Source organism: Ahaetulla prasina, chromosome 3 (assembly GCF_028640845.1).
Source record: "Ahaetulla prasina isolate Xishuangbanna chromosome 3, ASM2864084v1, whole genome shotgun sequence".
Lineage (NCBI taxonomy): Eukaryota > Metazoa > Chordata > Lepidosauria > Squamata > Colubridae > Ahaetulla > Ahaetulla prasina.
This window is the reverse complement of record NC_080541.1, coordinates 197,613,341-197,639,133: the sequence shown is the minus strand read 5'-3', so window position 1 is coordinate 197,639,133 and position 25,793 is coordinate 197,613,341. Positions and strand designations below refer to the sequence as shown.

Sequence of the window (25,793 nt, the reverse complement as noted above, 5' to 3'; positions counted from 1 at the left end):
CTGATTTTGTCTCTGGTCAGTGGTTGAGAGATCTGGACTTAAAGGAAATAGTCATTGAACCTTTGTCATGGTCAGATCACTCTCTCCTTCGCCTGGACTTTCTGACCGCTACCCAACACCGCAGGGAGACGGAACCATTACGATGGTACCGTCCCAGGCGCCTGATGGACCCAGAGAGGTTTCGGACGGAGCTTGGGCCACTACCTGAGGGTCTGGCTCACGGCACGGCAGAGGAACTAGCTGCAGCCTGGGAACGGGCTGCGGCTGGGGCTTTAGACCGTGTCGTGCCTTTGCGGCCTCTGACCCGGCGCAGATCCCAACCGGCTCCTTGGTTCTCCGAGGAGCTGAGGGGGATGAAACGCCGGAGAAGACGCCTAGAGAGTTCCTGGAGGTCCAGCCGTTCAGAGGCTGATCGGACACTAGTTAGATCCTATACTAGGACCTACCTAGTGGCACTGAGGGAAGCGAGGCGTTCCTACGCCTCCTCCCTCATTGCGTCGGCAGATAACCGCCCAGCTGCCCTGTTCGGGTGACCCGCTCCTCCTTCACCAGGGGAGCGGGATGACCCGCGGGACGTGCTGAGGAGTTTAACGGTTATCTATACGATAAAATCGTTCAGCTTAGGGACGGCCTGGACCAAAATTGTCGCGATCCAGACGGGGTATCTGAGGGCGGTCTTGGTGATGTTGTTTGGGATGAGTTTGACCCTGTGACTCCCGAGGACATGGACAGGTTGCTGGGTAGACTGAATGCCACCACGTGTTTACTGGACCCGTGCCCCTCCTGGCTGGTGCTGGCCACTCAGGAGGTGACACGAGGCTGGCTCCAGGGGATTACGAGTGCTTCCTTGTTGGAGGGAGTCTTTCTGGCCGCCTTGAAACAGGCGGTGGTGAGGCCCCTCCTCAAGAAGCCTTCCCTGGACCCGGCTGTTTTAGGTAATTATCGTCCGGTCTCCAACCTTCGCTTCGCGGCGAAGGTTGTAGAGAGTATGGTGGCATTTCAGTTTCCCCTGCACCTGGAGGAAACTGTCTATCTGGACCCGTTCCAGTCCGGCTTCCGACCCGGTTACAGCACTGAGACGGCTTTGGTCGCGTTGGTGGATGATCTCTGGAGGGCCGCGGATAGGGGTTATTCCTCTGCCCTGGTCCTATTAGACCTCTCAGCGGCTTTTGATACCATCGACCATGGTATCCTGCTGCGCCGGTTGGAGGGATTGGGAGTGGGAGGCACCGTTTATCGGTGGTTCTCCTCCTATCTCTCCGACCAGTCGCAGACGGTGTTGACGGGGCAGAGGTCACCGCGCGCCTCACTTGTGGGGTGCCGCAGGGGTCGATCCTCTCGCCCCTTCTGTTCAACATCTATATGAAGCCGCTGGGTGAGATCATCAGTGGCTTCGGTGTGAGGTACCAGCTGTACGCTGATGACACCCAGCTGTATTTTCCACACCGGGCCACCCCAATGAAGCTATCGAAGTGCTGTCCCGGTGTTTGGAAGCCGTACGGGTCTGGATGGGGAGAAACAGGCTCAAGCTCAATCCCTCCAAGACGGAGTGGCTGTGGATGCCGGCATCCCGGTACAGTCAGCTGAGTCCGCGGCTGACTGTCGGGAGCGAGTCATTGGCCCCGATGGAGAGGGTGCGCAATTTGGGTGTTCTCCTGGATGCACGGCTGTCTTTTGAAGATCATTTGACGGCCGTCTCCAGGAGAGCTTTCCACCAGGTTCGCCTGGTGCGCCAGTTGCGCCCCTTTCTAGACCGGGATGCCTTGTGCACAGTCACCACGCCCAGACGCCTCGCCTGGACTACTGCAATGCTCTCACATGGGGCTCCCTTGAAGGGCATCCGGAGGCTGCAGTTGGTCAGAATGCAGCTGCGGGTGATAGAGGGAGCCCCTCGTGGCTCCCGAGTGACACCTATCCTGCGCAGGCTGCACTGGCTACCTGTGGCCTTCCGGGTGCGCTTCAAGGTGTTGGTGAACGTCTTTAAAGCGCTCCATGGCATAGGGCCGGGTTACTTACGGGACCGCCTGCTGCTACCGAATACCTCTCACCGACCCGTGCGCTCTCACAGAGAGGGACTCCTCAGGGTGCCGTCGGCGCGACAGTGTCGTCTGGCGACACCCAGGGGAAGGGCCTTCTCTGTGGGGGCTCCCACCCTCTGGAACGAACTCCCCCCAGGACTTCGTCAACTTCCGGACCTCCGAACCTTTCGCCGCGAGCTCAAAACTTACTTATTTATCTGCGCTGGACTGGGTTAGTTTTCTTAAGTTATGGGTTTTTAATGGGTTTTATCTCTAAATTTTAATTGTGGCCAATTCAAATAAGTTTTTTATTAGTATTTTAATTGTATCTACAATGTATTTTCATTTTTTACTTGGCTGTGAACCGCCCTGAGTCCTTCGGGAGAAGGGCGGTATACAAATTTAAATAATAAATAAATAATAAATAAATAAATAAATTTATTTATTTATTTTATTTATTATTTAGATTTTTATACCGCCCTTCTCCCGAAGGACTCAGGGCGGTGTACAGCCAGAATAAAACAGTACAATATACAAATTAAGACAGAAGTTAAAATAACATATTCTATAAATGGCCGAAAATTTAAAACCGTCAAATTTGACCCATAAAATTCATAAAAATACCCCAATTAAAATTATTAAAATTCAAAAAGTTTAAAAATTAAGCCAGTCCCGCTTGGATAAACAGGTGAGTTTTTAATTCACGGCGAAAGGTCTGAAGGTCAGGTAGTTGACGCAAACCAGGGGGAAGTTTGTTCCAGAGGGTAGGTGCTTCCACAGAGAAGGCCCTTCCCCTGGGGGCCGCCAGCCGACATTGCTTGGCGGACGGCACCCTGAGAAGACCCTCTCTGTGTGAGCATACGGGTCGGTGGGAGGCATAAGGTAACAGCAGGCGGTCCCGTAAGTACACGGGCCCTAAGCCATGGAGCGCTTTAAAGGTGGTAACCAACACCTTGAAGCGCACCCAAAAGACCACAGGTAGCCAGTGCAGACTGCGCAGGAGCGGTGTTACACGGGAGCAACGTGTGGCTCCCTCAATCACCCGTGCAGCTGCATTCTGAACTAACTGAAGCCTCCGAGTGCACTTCAGGGGTAGCCCCATGTAAAGAGCACTGCAATAATCCAGACGAGAAGTGACAAGAGCGTGAGTGACCGTGCATAAGGCATCCCGGTCAAGGAAGGGGCGCAACTGGCAAACCAGGCGGACCTGGTAAAAAGCTCTCCTGGAGACGGCCGCCAAATGGTCTTCAAACGACAGCCGTCCATCCAGGAGAATGCCCAAGTTGCGCACCCTTTCTGTTGGGGCCAATGACTCGCCCCCAACAGTCAGCTCCGGTTGCAGCTGACTGTACCGGGGTGCCGGCATCCACAGCCACTCCGTCTTGGAGGGATTGAGCTTGAGTCTGTTTCTCCCCATCCAGACCCGTACGGCTTCCAGGCACCGAGATAGCACTTCGACAGCTTTGTTGGGGTGGCCTGGGGTGGAAAAGTACAGCTGCGTATCGTCAGCATACAGCTGGTAACTCACCCCAAAGCCACTGATGACCTCGCCCAATGGCTTCATATAGATGTTGAACAGGAGAGGCGAGAGAATCGACCCCTGAGGCACCCCACAAGTAAGGCGCCTCGCGGTCGATCTCTGCCCTCCTGTCAACACCGTCTGCGACCGGTCAGAGAGATAGGAGGAGAACCACCGATAAACGGTTCCTCCCACTCCCAAATTCTCCAACCGGTGCAGCAGGATACCATGGTCGATGGTATCAAAAGCCGCTGAGAGATCTAACAGGACCAGGGCAGAGGAACAACCCCTATCCCTGGCCCTCCAGAGGTCATCCACCAACGCGACCAAAGCTGTCTCCGTACTATATCCGGACCGGAAGCCGGACTGGAACGGGTCTTCATCCAGGTACTGGGGAAGCTGCCATGCCACCACACTCTCTACAACCTTCGCCACAAAGCGAAGGTTGGAGACCGGACGATAATTTCCCAAAATAGCTGGGTCCAGGGAAGGCTTCTTGAGGAGGGGTCATTAGTTTTAATGCCATAGATTCTCCTCTTCTGAATGATCAGTTAGGTATCTTAATTTAACCCTAGAAGTAGGCAATCTTTACAATAACTATCATCCTTGATATATCTTGCCAAAAAATTACTAAGCAACATTGCACAGTAAAACAGGATACACTATAGTATTTTCTTCATAGTTCTCATATTCTTGATGCTGGAAAATCACAACAACATGGAGGTAAGTACACATAGCTTTCCAAATACAGAACTATATTCCACAGCATCTCCATTGGCCATACTGGGAACTACCGTATATACTCGAGTATAAGCCGATCCGAATATAAGCCGAGGCACCTAATTTTACCACAAAAACTGGGAAAAACTATTGACTCGAGTATAAGCCGAGGGTGGGAAATGAGGCAGCTACTGGTCAATGTAAAAAATAAAGATAGAGCCAAGTAAAATAACATGAATATTTATTTGAACGAAAAACAATAAAAGTGCAAAAGGGGGAAGGAGGATTCCCAGCTTTAGAAAATTTAGAACTACGCCGCCTTTGGTATGACCTGAGCATAGCTCATAAAATTATCTGCTACAATGTACTTCCTATCAATGACTACTTCAGCTTCAACCACAACAATACACGAGAACACAATAGATTCAAACTTAAAGTGAACCTCCAATCTAGATTGCAGAAAATGTGACTTCAGTAACAGAGTTGTTAATGCCTGAATGTGCTACCTGACTCTGTGGTCTCTTCCCAAAATCCCCAAAGCCTTAACCAAAGACTATCTAGTATTGACCTCACCCCATTCCTAAGAGGTCTGTAAGGCGTGCATAAGAGCACCAGCGTGCCTACCGTCCCTGTCCTAATGTTCCCTTTAGTTGTATTCCTTTTATGTATTCAATTCATGCTTATATTTATATAATTATTTAATATGTATTTGACAAAATAAAATGAATGAATGAATGAATGAATAGAATAGAATAGAATAGAATTTTATTGGCTAAGTGTGATTGGACACACAAGGAATGAATGAATGAATGAATGAGTGAGTGAGTTACTTCAACAACATTGTCTCACAGAAATTGACAATACAACTGCAAGCATGAAAATGAGTCCTCCTTTAGCTTCCAAGGGACCAGGGTGCCTCTGAAGGTCAGTGCTCTAAGCACTAAGAACCCAGCACAAATCTAAGCCTGTATGCACACCAATAGTGAAAATACCCTGCACAGTGTCTCTTGGCAGAGAAGGTTAATTTTCATAGACGTTGGGGTGGCGTTTTTTTTTTTTTTTGGCAGGGCAATAAGGGTCTCTAATATCATTAAACCCAAGTGTGAGGAAAAAGACAGCAGCTAAAATGTTAAGGCCAGTTGTGTGACCTTCTCCAATACAGTTGGCCTGGCTGTTTGCCAAAACTTAAAACACCCTCCCATCCCCCCTCCCTGCTAAAGCTTCTTTCTTAAAACAATTGTGGTCTTTGCCTTTCATTGTGCCAATCGACTTTAGAAGTCTGTGTGTGTGTGTGTGTGTGTGAGAGAGAGAGAGAGAGAGAGAGAGAGAGGGAGTGCAAAAGGGGGAAGGAGGATTCCCAGCTCTAAACAAAGGGAAATCCCGGAATGCCAGCGCAAAAGGCGGTGCTCACGTTCCTCCTCCCTTGCTCAAAAGCCCCAACATGATATTGGAATTGGATGCCATTATATACCTGCTGAGGGGATAATTTGAATAACTTGAAAGATATAAAAGCTCTAAACATATTTGTTTAAAAATCTAAAATCTATACTTAAAATAAATGAATATAAAGTAATAAAGTTCTTTAAAGTTGTAATTCACTTTGCTGCTGAAAAAGAAAAGAAGCTTAACACCTTAAATGGTATTTATTAACTGAAATATCATCAAATCAAATATATAATGAGGTATATTATAATGACCTTTGTTTTCAGAAAGAAGCATGATGGAAGTTTTTCAATAAAGGGGGAAATATAGAAAAAACTTAGTGTCATGCTCATATATCATCTTTACAGATGTTGTTAACACTATACTATGGCAGCATATGATGGTACAATGTTTCAATCAATTTCAGGATGAAAAACTCATCAATGAGGAGGAGGAGTATAATTTATTAACCTTGTATGATATCAGTTTCTCAAGGACTCTAGAAGGACCCGAGGAAGAAATCTCTGCCCCCTCCCCACTTTCCCTTTCCAACCCAGCCTTCCAAGGGGACCTTTGAGGGAGAAATCTCTGCCCCCTCCCCACTTTCCCTTTCCAAGGCAGCCTTCCAAGAGGACCTCTCGAAAAGAGCGAAAGCTTTCTCCTGGCCGTTTTACCACCACCACACCCTCCACGCCGGCTGGGTTAGAAACAAGGAGGGGGAAGTTCAAGGACCACATCGATGGCACGAGCTCAGATTGCCGGCTGGGGATGATGGGCGCTGCAGTGCGATCTCGGGAGAGACTAGGGGGGAAGAAAGAATGACTGTTTCCCCACACCCTAGGATTGGGGAAAACATTGACCCCCCCTTAGTTGCGGGAGAAGGGTTGCGCTCAAAGCGGTCGCCCATCCATCAATCCATCCTTCCTTCCTTACTTCCATCCATCCATCCATCCTTTTTTTCCCAGCGAGCGTGCGTGTGTGTGACATGCAAGCAAGACGCCTCACGGGCGTGTGTGTGTGTGTTTGTGGTGGGGTCTCGTCCCAGCCACCCACCCACTCGCTCCCTTTCCCTCTTCGAGCGTGGGCTGTTCCCGTTCGCCCTGGCCTCCGTCCTCCGATCTCCTGCGCTGGGAGCGGCGGCGAGCCAGCGGCAACCGGGCACCGCGGACTTTGGCAAGGAGGAAGGTGGGAGGAAGCGAGCTGCCGGCTGTGGGGGTTGAGGCGTGCAAGAGGAGTGGCGTGGAAAGGCCTTTTGTGTGTGTGCGTGTGTGTGCGCCTGTGTGCCCTAGGGAGGAAGCGGAGCTGCCGGCTGTGTGGGGGTTGAGGCGTGCAAGAGGCGCGCCTCCTCCTCTTCCTCCACGCCGCTCCTCTTGCACGCCTCAACCCCACCATCCCCCACCCTCTCCGCGTGAAGGTCACCTCCTCCTCTTCCAGGCGGCGGCGGCGGCTCCGGCTCCGGCTCGGCGGGCGCCACAGCCGGCAGCTCGCTTCCTCCCACCGGTCCCAGTCCAGCCGAACGGTGAAAGCGACATGCCGAGCACCGCCCGCTTTCACCGCTCGCTGGATTGGGACCGCTTGGTCCGCGGCGGGCGGGGAGCCGCCAGCCTTCTCGGCCGACGCCACCATTCGGGAAACCTCCTCCTCAGCCGAGAAGGCTGGCGGCTCCCCGCCCGCGCGGACCAAGCCAAGCGGTCCCAATCCAGCCGAACGGTGAAAGCGAGCGCGCCGGCATGTCGCCACCGCTCGCTGACTGGGACCGTGGGAGGAAGCGAGCTGCCGGCTGTGGCGCCCGCCGAGCCGGAGCCGAGCCGCCGCCGCCTGGAAGAGGGAGGAGGTGACCTTCACGCTGGAGAGGGTGGGGATGGTGGGGTTGAGGGGCGTGCAAGAGGAGCGAGCGTGGAGGAAGAGGAGGAGGCGCGCCTCTGCACGCCTCAACCCCCACACAGCCGCAGCTCCGCTTCCTCCCTAGGCACACAGGCGCGCACACACACAAAAAGGCCTTTCCACGCCACCTCTTGCACGCCTCAACCCCCACAGCCGGCAGCTCCGCTTCCTCCCACCTTCCTCCTTGCCAAAGTCCGCGGTGCCCGGTTGCTCGCTGGCTCGCCGCCGCCTCCCAGCGCAGGAGATCGGAGGACGGAGGCCAGGGCGAACGGGAACACTGCACCACCAGGGCTTCCCCGCGCCAATGCACAGCCCGCCAAGTTTGCGCCGTCCGCCCACCAGACACGGGAATGGGGGCCGGCCTGGGGGCGACAAATCCCGCGAGACCTCGGCGGGCCCGCTCCCCGTCCCTCCCATGGGAGTCCGTTCGGTACCCCCTCCTGTGCGGGGTTCCCGAAGACGTAGACTCGAGTATAAGCCGAGGGGACGTTTTTCAGCACAAAAAACGTGCTGAAAAACTCGGCTTATACTCGAGTATATACGGTAGTTCAGCAGCTTCTATTAGGGCCACAAATTCCCATTCTTGATGTAGATTGAATATAAGGGCCTTTAAATGGTTGGAATTGACAAGATTGCAGGCCTACAGCAACAAATCAATTGTAAATATTCGCTTTGTTCCCAACTCAATGATTGCAAAAAGAGTTATGAAAAATATAGTCAAAATGCTAACCTTTTTTAATAAGCCAATGGCAATATCTGTATATAAAGTTCTTTCATGAGCTTCATCCAACATGATGACACTAAATAAAAGCCAAAATATATTTTTTAAAAAGATCTCAATCATGAAATGTTCATCACAATGTTAAAAATGCTTGGTAGTACCAAGTTAACAAATATAATTCATGATTTAATAGCCACAGTTATTATGGAAATCATATAACTAAACTGATGTTACACACTTGTAACTCCCAAACTTTAAAAACTTCAACAGAGTTACAACAAAACATAATAAATTATACATACATTCTAAGAAATAGAACTTAAAATAATTAATAGAAAGCCAAGTATAACTTATTTAAACCATGACTTTTGTAGAAACTATTCAAGAATTGCAATCTGAAAAACTTTTCTTGGGCTACATCTAGCTATATTATTCCACCAGCAAAAACTGGTCAATTAACCAATGGATTCTTATTTTCCATCTGAGCTACTAAATAATGTGACCCTTCAAAATATATTTGGAGTACACAGGAGGAGATAAAAATAGAAATAGTTCTTCTTGTGGGAGTTAATGTTTACTTATATAAGAGAATTTTTAATACAAATGAATAAATATGTGGTATGTATTGTAGCAAAACTCAGAAACACAGTAGGAATGAAAAAAACAAACTGCTTATATAATGATGGCATTCTAACAGTGAGTCAGTCAATCAGTTAGTATCATTATAGTATCTGATTTATTGAAATAATAAACAAAACTCTGAATACAAGATTAGTCCCCAAACATTTACAGTCTACATTCAACAAAAATAAGAAAATAAAGCAATGTAACAAAGAGAGGTAGAAATGAACAAAGCAAAATATGACCATAGCTTAACAATAACCAATATGTTTACCTATATCTGGTTAGTAATGGGTCAGCCATCATTTCCCTGACCAGCATTCCATCTGTCAGAAACTGTAACAAACAAACAAAAACCCGTCTATGTTTGTTCTGAAACAAGATTCATGGCCCCAAATTGCAGCAGTTGGTAAGCAATTTCATCTACTTCCATGGGTTCAGAGATTAGTGTGGCTCTTTTATACAAAGTAGTAGCATGTTTGCAGAAGACAAGGAATGCCTGGAAGAAACTGAAGGTTTGGAGAAGGACAAACAACATAAAGGAAAAAAGCGAGAGTTGAGAATGCTAAATGGATTCCACCCTGAAATTACCCAAGTATGTATGAAAGTGGCCCCACAGGTAGTCCTTAATTTACAACCAGAACTGGGACCAGAATTTCCACTGTAGGTTGTTGCAGTAATAAGTCAAGTCAGACCTGATTTCATGACCATTTTTATGGCAGCTCACCATGGCTTTTAAATGAATCACGTAGTCATTAAGCAAATAATACAGTTGTTAAAGTGAATTCAGCTTTCACCCGAAATTTGAGGGGAACTAACATGACTGTAGGGCTCTGCAACCATCCTAAATTCAAGCCAGTTATCAAGGCCCTCAATTGTTATCATGTGGCCGTGGGGATGGTGAAGTGGCCATAAGAGTGAGTAAAGGTTACACGGCACTTTTTTTGAGACTGTTGTAACTTAGAACCATCGTTAAATAAATTGTTGTAGGTCAAGGATTAACTGTATTTGACTCTGAAAAAGTTTAGAACTTATTCAAAACAGCTTGATCCCCCATATTATCATCCCCAGAATGTACTGTTTCACTTGATCTTGACTGACTTGAAATATTTGTAAATACTTTGAGGACAGAAGCATTTTGCCCATACATATATATATACCTTAATTCTTGTAGCCTGTGGGTCAGTACAATCATCAAATCGAATGCAATATCCAACTTCATGGCCCAGCAAGGCACCCCTCTCTTCAGCTACCCGCTCTGCAATCTAGGAGAAAGAAATAACATGAATATTGCAAATAATAAACACATTTGATATGTGAATATGTATTGTTTACTTATCTTGCACAACTAGGGAAAAATAATTTAAAAAAATCAGTGAAGTAAAATTTGGTTAACTTGAGCTAATTCTCTTGGATCATTATGTAGTCGTTAGTTAAGTATAACCAATTTTTATATGGCAATGCCCAGTTTCATTAATAATACTGGCAATGCAATTATACTGCTTCTACAAGGACAAAGAAAAATAAAGTAAAATCTTCTGTACTTAAAGACTGCACTAGCACAAGGACTTCAAGAAAGCCAGTTCTTCAAAACTTTCTTTCACCAGAAAATTGCCAGACTTGTAGCGATTTCCCCTTCATCATCAGAAATGTATTATTTGATGGCAGCCCTCCAGCTGTAAAATGCTCTCACTACTAAAGAGGTGTACCTCAGGCCAAAAAGATCATGTAATAGAAGCGCCAGACATATTTTTGGATCCAAATTAAGACTATAAAAAGGAAACTTCAATTTAAGAAATGACATTGTCTGCTCCATATTTCTGTATGAAAAGGCACCAAAGAGAGGAATTATTTGTTGGCATTCATTAGCTTTTTAAAGAGATAACATTATGGGAAAGAAATAAAACATCTGCAATGATTTGACACTCAATGAATTAAAGTATTTGACCCATTATTTTAAAGCTTTCTTATGGCTTTTTCTCCTGTTAGAGTTTTGTTTCTTCAAGACTATTTTACAATATTCCATCAATGAACAGATAAGCAGTTCATTCTAATAATAAATTTCAATTAGGTATAAAGTTAAATAAACAAAAGCATAATATGTATTAACTAATATTTGCTGCACCAAAGATAGAAATGTCCAAATGCATTTCACACTTGTTCTTCAAAATGGGCCATGTGATAAATCTCAACAACCTTGAAATGAACCATGGCTAAACCCATGCATCAACACAAAGCTAAAATGACACATTTTAATATTTATGCAATGCTACATTTTAATAAATATAGAAAATCTTTCAAATACATTGCCTATAATTCAAGACAAATATAGCAAACATTTTACAAAGTTCCAAAATTGTTAAGTATTTTGTGTAGTACATTTCATGCCCTTCTAGTAAATGTGGCTATGAGATCAAAGCAACTATTTAGCGCTATTTACGAATTTTCCTAATTTTACAGATTAAACTGATCCTTATCATTCTGGGGAGTCAACAGAGTAAATGGATGAAATCTTAGGAACATCAAATCTTGCATGCATTTGGCATTCTCACAGGGTGGTGGCTATTTTTAAATTTTATTTAAAATTATTTAAATTTATTTAAAAACATTTTTTTTTAGAAATTAATACATGAACTAATTTGCAAATAATGCAACAGAATCCAGGAATGAAATTCCAGCTCCAGGCATAGTCTGAGCATTCTGCTATTGGGACAGTACACTGAGTCCAACCGTTTTCTAAAGGTTAAAATGAAGTAGTATAGAACACCTTTCCTATAAGTAGCATTTGTTGTTGTAATCATCCTCTTCCATTATAAGCAGCAGGAGAAAATAGAACTTATGGCTGCTTTAAACTTCCTCCCTGGTCAGAAAGAAGGATTACCTAGGATGTTTCACATCCATAAGACCAACTGATATGCCTCAGGTTTAATCACTGATATATTCCCAACATCAAACTTTATTAATATGAAAGGACTCAACTTGGGAAGTAGAAAGAGAGTTCCAATGTCAGTCTCCCTCTAAATTTAGAATTAAAATGGATTAATCTTATTAGAAAGAAAGAACCCTCTTGGAGACATAGCTTTTGGCAGTATCCAAAGAAATATAAAGCTAAGGAAAACCAATTTATCTTGTGTACTATTTAATTCCATTAAATGGCAATTCTTTATTGAAACCAAGATGGCTTTCAAATCAATTTAATATATTTAATAAAATATCAAATATCTCATTAAACATGTATAAGCACTTTAGCATTCCCAAAATAGCTCTTTGGATCTAACTTATCTACTACAAGATCCGTTTGTGCCTTGTGTCAAAAAGTATGTATCCATGCAATGAATTATAATGAAATATACTGATTAATCTAAATGCATTGTCAAAGACTGCAGATTTTTACCTGTCTGCTGTATAGCTACAGTTATACAAAACAGATAGCTTTTGATAGCCCATGCCTGATCCCAAAGTGTACCTTTCAGGTGTCTGGTTCTGTATATGCCATGAAACAGAACTGTTTTGTTTCACGTATAAACAGAGAGGTGATTATTCTGGACAGAAATGGTTTGGGGGATTGCAGGAACAGTAGGAAAAAGCAAATGAAAGTGGGTTTTGTTTATGATGGCATGAATGGACATCAGCAGCAGTCACTAAGAGGAGGCAGGGGAAGAAGGGAAGGGTAGAAGGTGCTGAGAAATGGGGAACAGATCAGCATACAGGATAAGCAGAAGAGATTGTAAGACAGAACAATGGGCACCAGGTGGCTCTACCTGTCACATTTCTTCAGAATTTTTTGTCTTGTAGGATGTGGGTCTTGGCCAAAGCACATAATCAAGTCTACTTTCCTCCACATTATGAACGCATGATGGTTTTTTCCAGAACAAGGACATTTTTACCAAATGCTATATTCAATTGTGAAAAGCATCAGTTTGCTGTGAATATGCACAGGTCCCAACTGCAAATTACTGCCCTCACATCAAATAAAAAATAAAAGAAAATATACATTCTAAGGCAGGGGTCTCCAACCTTGGCAACTTGAAGACTTGTGGACTTCAACTCCCAGAATCCCTCAGCCAGCAAATTCTGGGAGTTGAAGTCCACAAGTCTTCAAGTTGCCAAGGTTGGAGAGCCCTGTTTTAAGGAATTATTGCAAAAAATTTCAATGAAAACCTGTGGAAAGTATTTGTTACCTTTATTAGCATCTCACAGATATTAACAAATGTCAAGAATACTTAATGTATTTGCAAATACTTTTAGACAAACTTTACACACTTGATTAAAATATCTAACAGTCTGTAAAAACATAGAGAGAAATCTCAGAATCTGGAATCCAGGCCACTCACTGAAATACAGGCAACTCTCCGAGGTTGTGTTACTCCCACTATCCGGCCTTCAGCAGTCCAACCAGCTTCTGTTAGATACTGTTATGAAAAAAAAAATATTTATTAGAACTGATGTATAGATTTATATTAATCTTGATTTTTAATTACTTTTCATTCCTCCTCATTTTCCCTCCATTTCTATTTTCCTGCAAATAGGCTTTCTCACTGGAAAAAAAATTGTAGCTCTAATTCAATGTAGAGGTAGTCCTTCAGTTGCGACAGCAATTGGGATTGCCATAATTAAGCAATGCAGTCATAAAAGTGTAATGTCATGTGATCACATTACTTAGTGACGACCCTCCTGGCAGTCCTGGCTGCCATTGTAACTTCAAGATCCATGAGTCATTAAGCATGAAATGGTGGCAGTCCAGGTAAGGAGAGCAAAGGTGCCATCAGGAAGTCTGGTCCAACGCAAATTGTGCACAAGTGCTGGAAGGCCAAGGGTATGGTGCTCCCTTATGCTTCAAACATAAGGGGATAGGACAGGGGTGTCAAATTCAAGGCCCGCAGGCTGAATCCGACCCACGGGGTGCTTAGATCTGGCCTGCGGGGCTGCCCTGGAAACAGCAAAGGACCATCCTGCAGTGCCTCTTCCAGTGAAAATGGAGCTCGGCAAAAGGCAGAGAAAATGACAGGGCTCCTCCTGAGCTCCGTTTTCACTTGCAAAGTGCTCGGGCCGCCCCAGGCACCCCCAGGCTCCATTTTTGCTGGCAGAGAGCTGCAGGAGACTTTTGCAGCTGAAAACAGAACCTCTCACAAGCTTCATTTTCCCTGGCAGAATGCAAAACTACTAGCAAAAGTGGCATTTGATCACACAAGTGACATTGAGCTGGCCATGCCCATCTGGCCACCACACAACCCTGATGTGGTCGTCAATGAAATCGAGTTCGACAACTCTGGGATAGAAGCAGTGATGAAATCCTTCACCAGTGGCCACCAGTTCGCTGCCCACACATGCATGGTGTGCGCCAGATGCACACATGCATGCGCAGTGCGCACCAAATGTGCACTTCATATGGAAACAGGAGCCGTTTGAAGGTAAGTAGAACAGCAAGGGGAGGGAACAGCTGTACTCCGCGATTTAGATTCGCTAGAAAGCAGGATTTAAATCGTGCGGCACAGCTGATCGTCGGAAATACTGGTTCGGACAATCGGTACTTTTTTTATATAACTATCGGTTCGCCCGAACTGGTGCAAACCAGTAGGATTTTACCACTGGATAGGAGGACTTAATGGAGTAACTTGTGACCTTCCCTATCAGTTTTCTCATTGACTTTGCTTATAGGAAGCCAGCATGGAGAGGTGCATTACAATTCTTAAATTATCAAGAAAATATTTAATAAACATCAGAAAAAAAGTGTAATCCATTTTCTCACTTTATCAATTAACTTAGTTGGACAGTTACTAGCTATCAGATTAATATATTTGAAAGGGCTTGGATCTATACTTTGGTTTCTATAAATGGAATATGCCTCAGCAAAAACTTTTAATCTAGAGGAACGTTTCTGAAGGCTAAAGAAAGAAAGGTATTTTTTATAGTCTTCCTCTTCAGCTCTTTGAACATCTGTCTTAGAAAGTTGAAGGTTCTTCTGGAATTTTATGAAAGGTGTTACTGGTGGTTACAGAGAGAAACAAAACTAGTAGCAAATCATTTCTGTTCCAATTTTCCAGAAAGTCTTGAACAGAGCTCATCTCAGAGTACACCTTAGTGACAAGAACAAATTCTAGACATAAATTAGTTATTGTGAGATATAATAGCAAAGAATTAGTGCTAATGTGAAAACTGTAAAATATTTTCCTTAGATCAATAATTATCAAGAAAAAGTATGAATTAATTAACCATGGAGTTAATACAATTATTTGCAAATTTGAAAGTGAACAATATTTTTGAATATGCTCCTCTGCTACAAATAGCTGGCTTCAATTCCAATAAAAAAGGTAGATCCAAATTCTAGTTAATCCAACTGGACCATTTGGCGGATTAGATATGATTATTTAGAATAATTAACTCCAGCAGGCCTACCAATTCAATGACTTCTGTTCAACATTCATGAATTACTAACTAGCCATGGTTATGAAAGCTATGACATACAAGCAGGGGAAAAAATCTAAGTGATACACGTATGCTTATTATCAAAGGACATTACAAGTAATCCTTGAATTACAACAGCCATTGGGGCCAGAATTTCCATCACTATGCAATGTGCTCATAGAGTAAAATTTCACATGACCGCATTGCTTAGTGACAGCAACTTGGTTCGCTAACCAAATCCAACCTGTTACTAGACAAGCACCTAACACAATACAAGTCACTCCTGGCTTGGCCTCTCCCAACCTCAAGTCTTGGTAAGGTAAAGGACTGTCTCGTCTTCAACTCCCCACACCAACCTATCCCTCCATTTCTGCCCTTTTAACCATCTTGTGCTCCATCATCTAGGCCAACCTTGGTGCCCTGTTATCCCAAAAGCCTTGCCACCCTGTTCTTACTGGTCTTATAATGGCAAAGAGGGCTTTGCTGGCCTTGCCTGACCTCCGCCATCTTATTCCATCCACTGCAGATGAATCACGTTGCATGTACCTTGTCCAAATTGTATGCCCACTTCTTGTGAACAGTGGCACGGACAGCGAGTGCAGGACAGGAAGGCCAGCAGGAGCAGCAAGGCACAGAATGGCAGAAGCAGTAAGCACAGGGCAAAAAAGGCTAACCCACCTAGCAGAAAGTCGGCAAGAGTAGCAGGGCCAGCCAGTGGGCACAGGCCAGCAGCGCTAGAAGAGCATAGGGCAAACTAAAGGACAGAGACAGTGACATATCCATCCATGGAAAATGACTGATAATCAGGTCAAGCATTCCATTAATAAAAAAATAAATGCAGATTATTAATACTCACTTGGGGAATCTGAGTGCTTTTCCCACATCCTGTTTCTCCAACAATCACTAAGGTCTGATAGTTTTCTACCAGATAGAGGATATGATTTCTAAGCTGGAAGAGAAATAGATATTCAGACATGGATTAAAGTACTTCATAAAAGAAATTTCAAAAAGGGGTAAGGATGTAATCCATTGTATACTGACATTATGGGAATATTAGGTAGAATGCTTTATCTCATATACTCTTAAACAAACCATAAAACAGATTTATTTGTACTACATATAATTTACTTTAAAAGGTTATACTAACAAAATATATAAAATAATATCACACAATGACATAATGAGGCACATAATCTTTACCAAGTGAGCTACAATCTAGCACAGAATTCTTATACCCATGCAGTTCAACTCATGTTTACAGCAACAGTGAATAGCGACAGACTTGTATTGCTGTCACAATGTTCCCCATACATTGAGATAGGAATATTCTGTCATAGCATAATGTGACCTACATAGGTTAAAAATACATTTATTTCTATTTTGCAAAAATCAGTTTAAGATATGAAAAGGCAGAGCGTGCCTAAATGGCAATGCTTGCAATTCTGCAGTTCAAAGTAATAAAAGGAATTCATACCTTAAAAACAGGCAGCTTTTGCCTCTGTTGCTCAATAGAAAGGGAAATAAAGGGATTATAGATGACCGAAACACTTGAACTTTCAGCAGCATTCTGTCTTTCCTCTGAGAGGCTGACACCTGGTCCTTCTGTGCCTACAAACCCAAGGAAACAAATTATTATTAATTTGATGTAAATTTTTACAAAATGACAAAGGTAAAGAAATGCTTATTCACAATTTTACTTGTAATTTGACATTCTACATTTAAGAGAGAATTAGTCCTCACAAATTCAGAGCTTTTCAGTTTAGTATTTTAAAAGATCTTTTTTAAAAAAAAAAAAAAAACTTGCTGGCATACCAGTCATGTCAGTATCTGATGAGGACAGATTGTTCCTCAGTTATATACTGTATTTTTTGGAGTATAAGACGCACCTTAGCTTTGGGGGAGGAAAATAAGAAAAAAGCTGATTGGGGGTGGATTGGCTTCCCGGAATACCCCCAATCAGCTGTTCCCAGAGGTGACCTTTAGCAACAGGTTCGTTGATTGTGAGCTCTGCGTCTTGCTTTTTTTTTCAGCCTCTTGGGCAGGGCTACATTCGGACTATAAGACACACCCAGATTTTCACCCTCTGGTGAAACCCTTTGGTTTGGTTTGGTTCTGCAACCCAACAAGACAGACACAGATTTCAGAGCATAATTAGAACTCAGAAAAAACAATGGCTACCAACCTGCCTTCTATTGAGGACCTGTATACTGCACAAGTCAAAAAGAGGGCTGTGAAAATATTTACAGACCCCTCACATCCTGGACATAAACTGTTTCAACTCCTACCCTCAAAACAACACTATAGAGCACTGCACACCAGAACAACTAGACATAAGAACAGTTTCTTCCAGAACGCCATCACTCTGCTAAAGAAATAATTCCCTCAACACTATCAAATTATTTACTAAGTCTGCACTACTATTAATCTTCTCATCGTTCCAATCACCCATCTCCTTCCACTTATGACTGTATGACTGTAACTTTGTTGCTTGTATCCTTACGATTTATATTGATATTGTTTCCTGATTGCTTATTTGTACCCTATGACTATCATTAAGAATATAATTAGAATTCTTGATGAACATATCTTTTCTTTTACGTACACTGAGAGCATTTGCATCAAGACAAATTCCCTGTGTGTCCAATCACACTTGGCCAATAAAAAATTCTATTCTATTCTATCCTATTCTAACAAGGTGTGTCTTGTACTCTGAAAAATACGGTATCTTTCAATGGTCTCCAAGGTGAATTTTCTAATTGACTCTGTATAAGGCATTTTTAAAACAAAAATAATGGTTCAGAAATTAAAACAAGAGCTACCATTACTGGTAGAAGACTGAAATATATGCATTTCTATGATACTACCGTAGATATCTTGATTAAAAGGAATTAAAATGCTGGATTTTAAAAACCTAAACAGTTTAAGCTTCTGGCAAAGTCCTGGTTGTGCTTTTGGATGTCCTCTGCTGAGAGTGAGATTGGACATAGTGTCTCCATACTTGTCCTACATGACCTCTTGCTGACTTTCGATATTGTTGACCATTTGAATCAGCTCAGAGAGTTGGAGTTAACTTGGCATATTTTTGCACTGGTTCACCTCCTTCAATCAAGGTCATTTCAAGCTGATCGTGATTGGGAAAGAGAGATCTCACCATTGGCCTCTACAATGTGGGGTTTGGTGCTTTCTCTTCTCCTTTCCAGAATCTACATGAGGCCACTGGCTGATCTCATCCATTGCATGAAGTGAGGTATTGCCACTGACGATACTCAATTATATGTTTCCCTCCCTCGTAAATGTCTCATCCCAGTTCCCGAAGGTTGTGAGAGTCTGGATAGGGAACAACAGGGTTCAGGTTAACCCTGACAAAACTGAACAGTTTTCATTCTGGGGACCCACTGATTCCAGGATCATACTATCTTTCATGCTGGATGAGATTGCACTACCAGAAACTTCAGATGGTACAGAACGCACTTGCATTGACACTGGCAGTTACGTATGCTTCTAGGGCAGCACATGTTATACTTCTGCTTCACTAGTTTGCTTCTGGCTCCAATTTAAGGCGCTGGTGCTGGTTTTAACCTTTAAAGCTATTCATAGCATGGGAGTGGGTTATCTGAGGAGCTGTCTCTGCCTAGTTATATTACTCAGCCTATCGCAGAAAAGGCATATACGAGCACCCTCAGCTAGGGTGGATTTGATGGGTCCCAAGAGGCCTTCCTCTATTGTGGCATCTGACTTAAGGTACATTATTTCCCCTAAAATTAGAATGGCCCCTTTTGACCTTTTGTTAAGGTCCTTCAATATCTGGTTATGCTTCCAGGTCTGGGGCTCCCAGGAGATTGGAGTTCTGTTCTGATGGCTCCATTGCTGAGGGAACTGAGGGAATTTTTATCCTCCCTTCACCCAGTGTTAGTTTTATTTTTATGCTATTTATTACTGAAACTTTTTTATATTTTTATCAGCTTTATTTAATTATTATTGCAATGCTCCTGCTTTGGAAGAGATGGGCAGCTATATAAATTTGATTGATTGAGACAGACAGACGTCCTGCTGTTTTACGTAGCCCTTCATAGCTCAAGCAGCCAACAGGATTGGTAGCTAGAACTTTCAAATAATTTCATACCAACCCACAAAACATGATTATGTATACAAGTAATCCTCACTTAACAACCACAATTGGGACTAGAATCTTGGTTGTTGATCAAATTGGTCAAATTAAGCTAGATGCTCACATGACAGTTTCACTCAACAACCTCACTCAACAGCACTCCTGGTTGCAATCATTAACAATTTCCCAGGTTGTTAAGTGGACAAAGTAAAAAAGATCCCTGCTAAAGGATTTCAGCTCTGCATGGATTTGAAATCCTCATGGCAGACACCCCTTTCATTCTCAATTGTTCATGCAACCCACCAAAGAATTTTAGCCCCCCTATTGCATAGAGGGGAAATCTTTTGGTGGACTGTAGGAACAGAACTGAAATCTTCAGAACTGAGTTCAGCATTAGCTTTCTGGGGAAGCGAGCACAGAAGATTACAAATGGAAATCACATGATCACGGGGCACTTGGCAATGGGTCATGACTATGGGTGTGAGTTTGCCTGCAGCATGGAATGCTTTACATTTTACAACAGCGAGAAGGACTATCTGTAGTTGCAATTAAGAGAGGCAGGTTGTTTAAAGTATGACTAGAGTATGACTAGAGGTAAGCACTACAGGATGTAGTAACAACCAAAACAATATAATTTAGAATTGTATTTTCCAAGAATACAGATAAATCTACTTTCTGTGTTCTGCTGAATTAGCCACGTCATTTTCAAGACTCGTGCAGCTGCTTTGGAAGGTGCTCCTGATTGTCTCTGCATGCTTTGAGCAAAGTGATTGTGCATGTATATTGAAATGTACTGTTTTCTGCATGTAAGGGATCTCTTTTCAAAACTGCATAATCTTATTGAATATTCTTTTTTATACTCTTGCAATTGTATTCCTAAATTGCAATTGTGTTTTAGATACACATACATAATAAACAAATTTGTTGATTTTAATTGTGATTTCTGAATATGAATATTTTTACTGTACATTAATTGTACTGAGTTGGACCATAAGAAAGGCTGAGCGCCAAAGAAATGAGGCCTTTGAACTATGGTGCTGGAGAAGACTCCTGCGAGTCTCTTGGACTGCAAGGCGATCAAACCAGTCAGTCCTAGAGGAGATCAACCCCGACTGCTCTTTAGAAGGCCAGATCCTGAAAATGAAACTCCAGTATGTTAGCCACCTAATGAGAAGGAAGGACTTGGAAAGACTGACGGCAAAAGAAGAATGGGATGACAGAGAATGAGATGGCTGGATGGAGTCACTGAAGCAGTAGGCGTGAGCTTAAATGGACTCCAGAGGACGGTAGAGGACAGGAAGGCCTGGAGCCATGTTGTCCATGGGGTCGTGATAAGTCAGACACGACTTCGCAACTAACAACAACAATTGTACTGAATATAGATCTATTAGCAGTAATTACATGAGTATTTATTCAAAATAAATTTCTACTATAGGTCTTATTTCTATATGAAATGAGCATGGGTTATGCAACCTGTCTCACTGAACTCAGAAGTGTTTGAATTCAAAACACTTGTAACAAACAACTGACCTAAGTACACTCACAGCAACTGACAATTGCATGTGTTAAATCATACAACAGATACAAATAGGTTAAAAAATACGAACACAGGTTGTCTTCAACTTACAATCACAATTGAGCCCAAAATTTATCTTGCTAAGCAAGATAGTTATGTGATTTTTGCCCCGTTTTACAATGTTTTGTAATGAAAGTCCATTATTTTGTAAAAACAGTTTTACAACCTGTCTTGGCACACTTCAATGAATCAAGTGCAGTTGTTAAGTCAGTAGCATGGTTGTTAAGTGAATCTGGCTTCCCAGATTGACTTTGCTAGTCAGAAAATTGCACAAGGTGATCATATGAGCCTGGGACAACTATCATAAATATGAACCGGTTGCCAAAAGTTTGGATTTTGATCACAGGATCACGGGGATGGTGCAAAATGTCTGTTTTTTCAGTATTATTATGACTTTTAACCATCACTAAATGAATGGTTGTAAGTCAAGGATCACATGTATATGTAAGCTGTAGTGGGCTCTTCAGTTTACAAGAGGAAAAAAATCATTCCAACTTGATTACATAATCAATTGCTGTTCTTATAATCCATCAAATCAACCCTGACTCCTGCTAACTGAAGAACAAGTCCATGCACTTTCCTTGGCAATATTTTTGGAAGTGGTTTGCTTTTGCCTTCTTCCTACAGCTGAGAAAGAGTAACTAGTCCAAACTCATTTAGCTGGTTTTGGTGCTTAAGGCAGGCCTAGAACTCCTGGTCTCCGAGTTGCTAGCCTGGTGACTGCCTCAAATTGGCTCACATACCATAAACAGCATATTACAATTTTAAGGAACTATCAGCAATATCAAGCAGCATGCATATGCACATCTTCACATGTTGCAAGTCAAAAAGCTGCTATAAATTCAGGTTTGCCAAAATTTATCATTAGCTACAATTTATACCACATAAATGCTTTCTTAATTGCATAATGTGAATGCATTGCTATTCACATTATGTGACTAGCTTGCCCAGAAACCATATTATTGCAGTCTGAACACATCTCAAAGTAACAGATTTGGAAAAGTTTCTTTAGCATGTCATGGCTGTTTTCAAAATTATGCAGCACAGAAAAGAACTTAATTTATACATTGCACTATGACAAAAAAAAAGTTGGTTTTGCGCTGTATCTTATGTGGCTCAATATGTTTTAAAGATGCACATAAAGGAGTTTATTCAACAAACACATGATTAAATAAGGGATGTTTCACCTTGGGGAAATTTCTAAATTATCCTTTGTATGTTTGACCTGGCTCTAAAGAATTTTACCAATAAACTATTGTGGACATTAGGGGTATTGGGGTTTAAGATCTTCCCTAAATTGATGAAAGAACTGGAATGAATCTAACTTTAAAAACATTGAGAAGATAGCTATGAAGTCATGTGTTTTCTCTTTGACAATCTTCACTTTATTTTATTTGTACTTCAAAAATTTGTAGCCTGTTTCTAAATTTTGATTTTTTGTATATGATTTACTATTTACATATAAAGAACAAAGTGCATATAACTATCATGGTCATACTAAATAGCAGCGCACCTCAAAACTGACCACTAATTGTATATAACAATCATTTGATAAGTAATTATTTAAAAATTGTATGTTAAATTAAATAGAACTTTATTGCAAGTAAATATTCATAGATTTGTTCAAAAACATTTAGCTTCGAAGATCACATTACAAATTGGCAGCCATCAGGGGTTTTTTTTTCCTCTACCCCTCAATAACTTAAAAGGATGCAGGGATATAATTGGTTAATGGAAATGTGAGGAAAATTTAGGTTATATGTGAACAATGTATACAGAATTATACAGAATTATCAAAATGTTATAGTTTTTCCTAGAAGAAAATGTATCAAACTTTGGAACCTATTCAAAATCATTGTAAAAAAGGCTACAAATACTACTGTTAAAATCTGGATATATAGTAGAAGGACCACTGTGTCTATGTTTTTTCTAGAAATCAAGAGAGATCAGTTCAAGGACAAATTATTTTTTTTCACTGAAATATAAAATATTATTAATTTCAGAAAGGTGGCTATTATATTACTAAATCAGTGAAAAGTGCCCAACGAATAAATCTTCCTTAGAACCCAAAGGTGTGAATGACTACAGCATTAAGAAATGTGTTCCACTGAATACAATGACATTAATAGTTCAACAAGGGTATATATTAAAGAGTATTAAAAACTATGATGTCAGTTTTTGTGGCATTAAGGTGCAGGCAAAGTTCTCTAAATTCCACTTTTGTAACTGCAAAATACCAGAAACAATCTGTATATATACACAAATAATTATGTAAGTGGAAATTACAGCTGCAAACCCTGTGCCCAGCTGTTAAGGTTAGCTCCATGTCTAAAAATGAGCAGTAATTTAATTTAAATATTAATAGCTCTATAAAATTAAGTTTCAGCATTGGAAAACTGTCTTCTAATTATCCTTCACGCCAGAAAAATCACAAAATGCAAATAGATAAAAGCTACCATGTAAATTGCTTAGCACTGCAGAAGATCCTGTTATCACAGCACTTGACTGCCATTGAATTTACATATAATGAACTAGCAAGTACAGCATCTAATTCCACCACTGAGGATTTTTACCTTACTACTTTTTAGTGGAGTGGAAGCTTTTCGTCAATTCCACAATGCCCCTTTAAAATTTAAAATATATCCTTTCAGTTCAGATGAGAGTTATCTTAAAATCATTTCAAGTTATTACTGCTTTGTACACAACAAAAGTAGATTTATTTTGCAATTGTACTAGTTAGCATTCATTACCTATTAAAATAGGTACATTCCTTTTTTAAAAAATTCATGGGAAGAGACTAGTGCAGCAGCTCCTTCAATATATTTTAAATGTAAATATTACTGTGGTTTGCCTCTAAGGAGGTTCAGTGAAGCAAGAGAAGGCGGCTGTACTTATGGGTGTGTTAATTTTGAATATTCTACAACTAGAATTAGATTGGTGATAAATCCCATGTCCTAAAAAGAGTCTTCAATTAGCGAATTTATGAGTGGAATCTTAATAGATTTTTTTTGTATTAACAAGCATATTTCAGCTTAATCTCAATCCGGTGCATTTATTTAACGGCACCTGAACGAGGTAAATAGGTCCGCTTCTTAGCATTACATGGCATGGGGGGAGGGGGAACAGGACGACCGCCAATAAAGAGAAGCACAATTTTCTCAGTTCAGAATTCACGAACCTAATTAACTCAATTGAATTAAGTCAATTGAACCGCATGTTCAAAGGTTAAATATTATGATTTGAGCAGGTCAGAATAACTTTTCTTCTAGCCTTGTTAATTTGTGACCAGCCACCTATTTTTTTATCATTATTATTATTATTTAATGAGTCACAAGAGTCGCGCGTCCGTCCCCCAAAACAGAGCATCGTTACATTCCCAATCGCCTATCCCGCCGGCGTCCTTTCGCAAACTGAAACACGTTCCCACCAAAACTAGAGAAAAGCAACCTTCCACCCTTCCACTTCTTATTCCCTCCCGTGGCATTTACATTCCCGTCCCTTCCAAGAAATTCAAGGCTTACCTGGTTTCCAAAACTTCAACGGACCCACGGGCGCCGCCATCTTGGGGTGAAAGGTCAAAACGAAAAGAACGAAGCCTCTCGCCATTGCAAGGATCATGTGATCGTGAGGCGTTTGGGGATTGGCTGATGGTTACCATGGCTTCTTTCCCCCGCATATGCGAAGCGGCTGTCTCTCCTCCAATCTGCAGCCCAAGGGCAGAGTTTCCGGGAGAGGGAGGGGGGGGGACCGCAGGTGTCTTTCGAGAGCTGGGTTGATTTCAGGATCTCTGTAGTTTGGCGTCCCCGAAAGGGAATATCCTTTGGGATATTTTAGAGGAGGGTAAAGGCTTCGGCAGAAATGCAGACGCGGTTTGCCATGACCTTCTTTGACAACAGCGTTTTTCAACCTTGGCAATTTTAAGATGTGTGGATTTCAACTCCCAGAATTCCACATGCCCTTATTTCGGAATTAAATCTGAAACTCATTTCTCTCGCCAACATTGCAGGTCCAATATAACCATACCTCTTGAAAAAAGAGCTGGATTCAAAAGTTTTGGAACATAATGTGGCATTAACATTCGTAACATTAAAAAATTATCCCCGTAGATCAGGGATCTTCAACCTTGGCAACTTTAAGCCTGAAGGACTTCAACTCCCAGAATTCCCCAGTCAATTTTGCTGGTTAGGGAATTCTGGGAGTTGAAGTCCACCAGGCTTTTAATTTATTTTTATTTATTTATTAGTCACAACAGTATATATAAGTATAAGCATGAAATAACTATATGATATATAAGCATATATATAAGCATAAGTATATAATAACTATACGAAATTGGATACAATCAAGGGAACATTAGGACAGGAACAGTAGGCACATTGGTGCACTTATGCACGCCCCTTACAGACCTCTTAGGAATGGGGTGAGGTCAATAGTAGAGAGTTTTTGGTTAAAGCTTTGGGGATTTTGGGAAGAGACCACAGACTGGTAGTGCATTCCAGGCATTAACAATTCTGTTACTGAAGTCATATTTTCTGCAATCAAACTTAAAGTTGCCAAGATTGGAGACCCTTGCATAGATTATCTTAGATATATTAAAATATTATGGTCCCATTGGGTAAAAGAGTAGGCATAGCTGGTAACAGCATTCCCCATTGCAAAATTTTGTTTCAGATTCCACTAATATTCTGTATCTAGATGTATTATATTGCCTTGCTCAATTTGGCATATTCCAGATGAGCTGGGCCAGAGGATCATGGTTGCTAGGAATCCTAGGAATTTCAGTCCCACTACATCTAAAA

At 42.0% G+C, this 25,793-nt stretch overlaps 1 protein-coding gene across 4 annotated transcripts in view; it reads right to left on the bottom strand.

Moving 5' to 3' along the window:
• DHX35 (DEAH-box helicase 35) overlaps positions 1–24,613 on the bottom strand; it is a 47,986-nt gene extending 23,373 nt beyond the window's left edge. For all 4 annotated transcript variants that reach the window (XM_058177191.1, XM_058177192.1, XM_058177193.1 and 1 more), the window contains exons 1-7: positions 24,516–24,613; positions 16,785–16,918; positions 16,167–16,259; positions 13,240–13,317; positions 10,066–10,170; positions 9,180–9,241; positions 8,294–8,363 (exon numbers count right to left, since the gene is read on the bottom strand). In XM_058177191.1, the coding sequence (XP_058033174.1) occupies positions 8,294–8,363; positions 9,180–9,241; positions 10,066–10,170; positions 13,240–13,317; positions 16,167–16,259; positions 16,785–16,918; positions 24,516–24,612 (639 nt within the window). In that variant the 5' untranslated portion in view covers position 24,613. The remainder of the gene's footprint in view (positions 1–8,293; positions 8,364–9,179; positions 9,242–10,065; positions 10,171–13,239; positions 13,318–16,166; positions 16,260–16,784; positions 16,919–24,515) is intronic.
• Between the last annotated feature and the right edge of the window lie 1,180 nt (positions 24,614–25,793).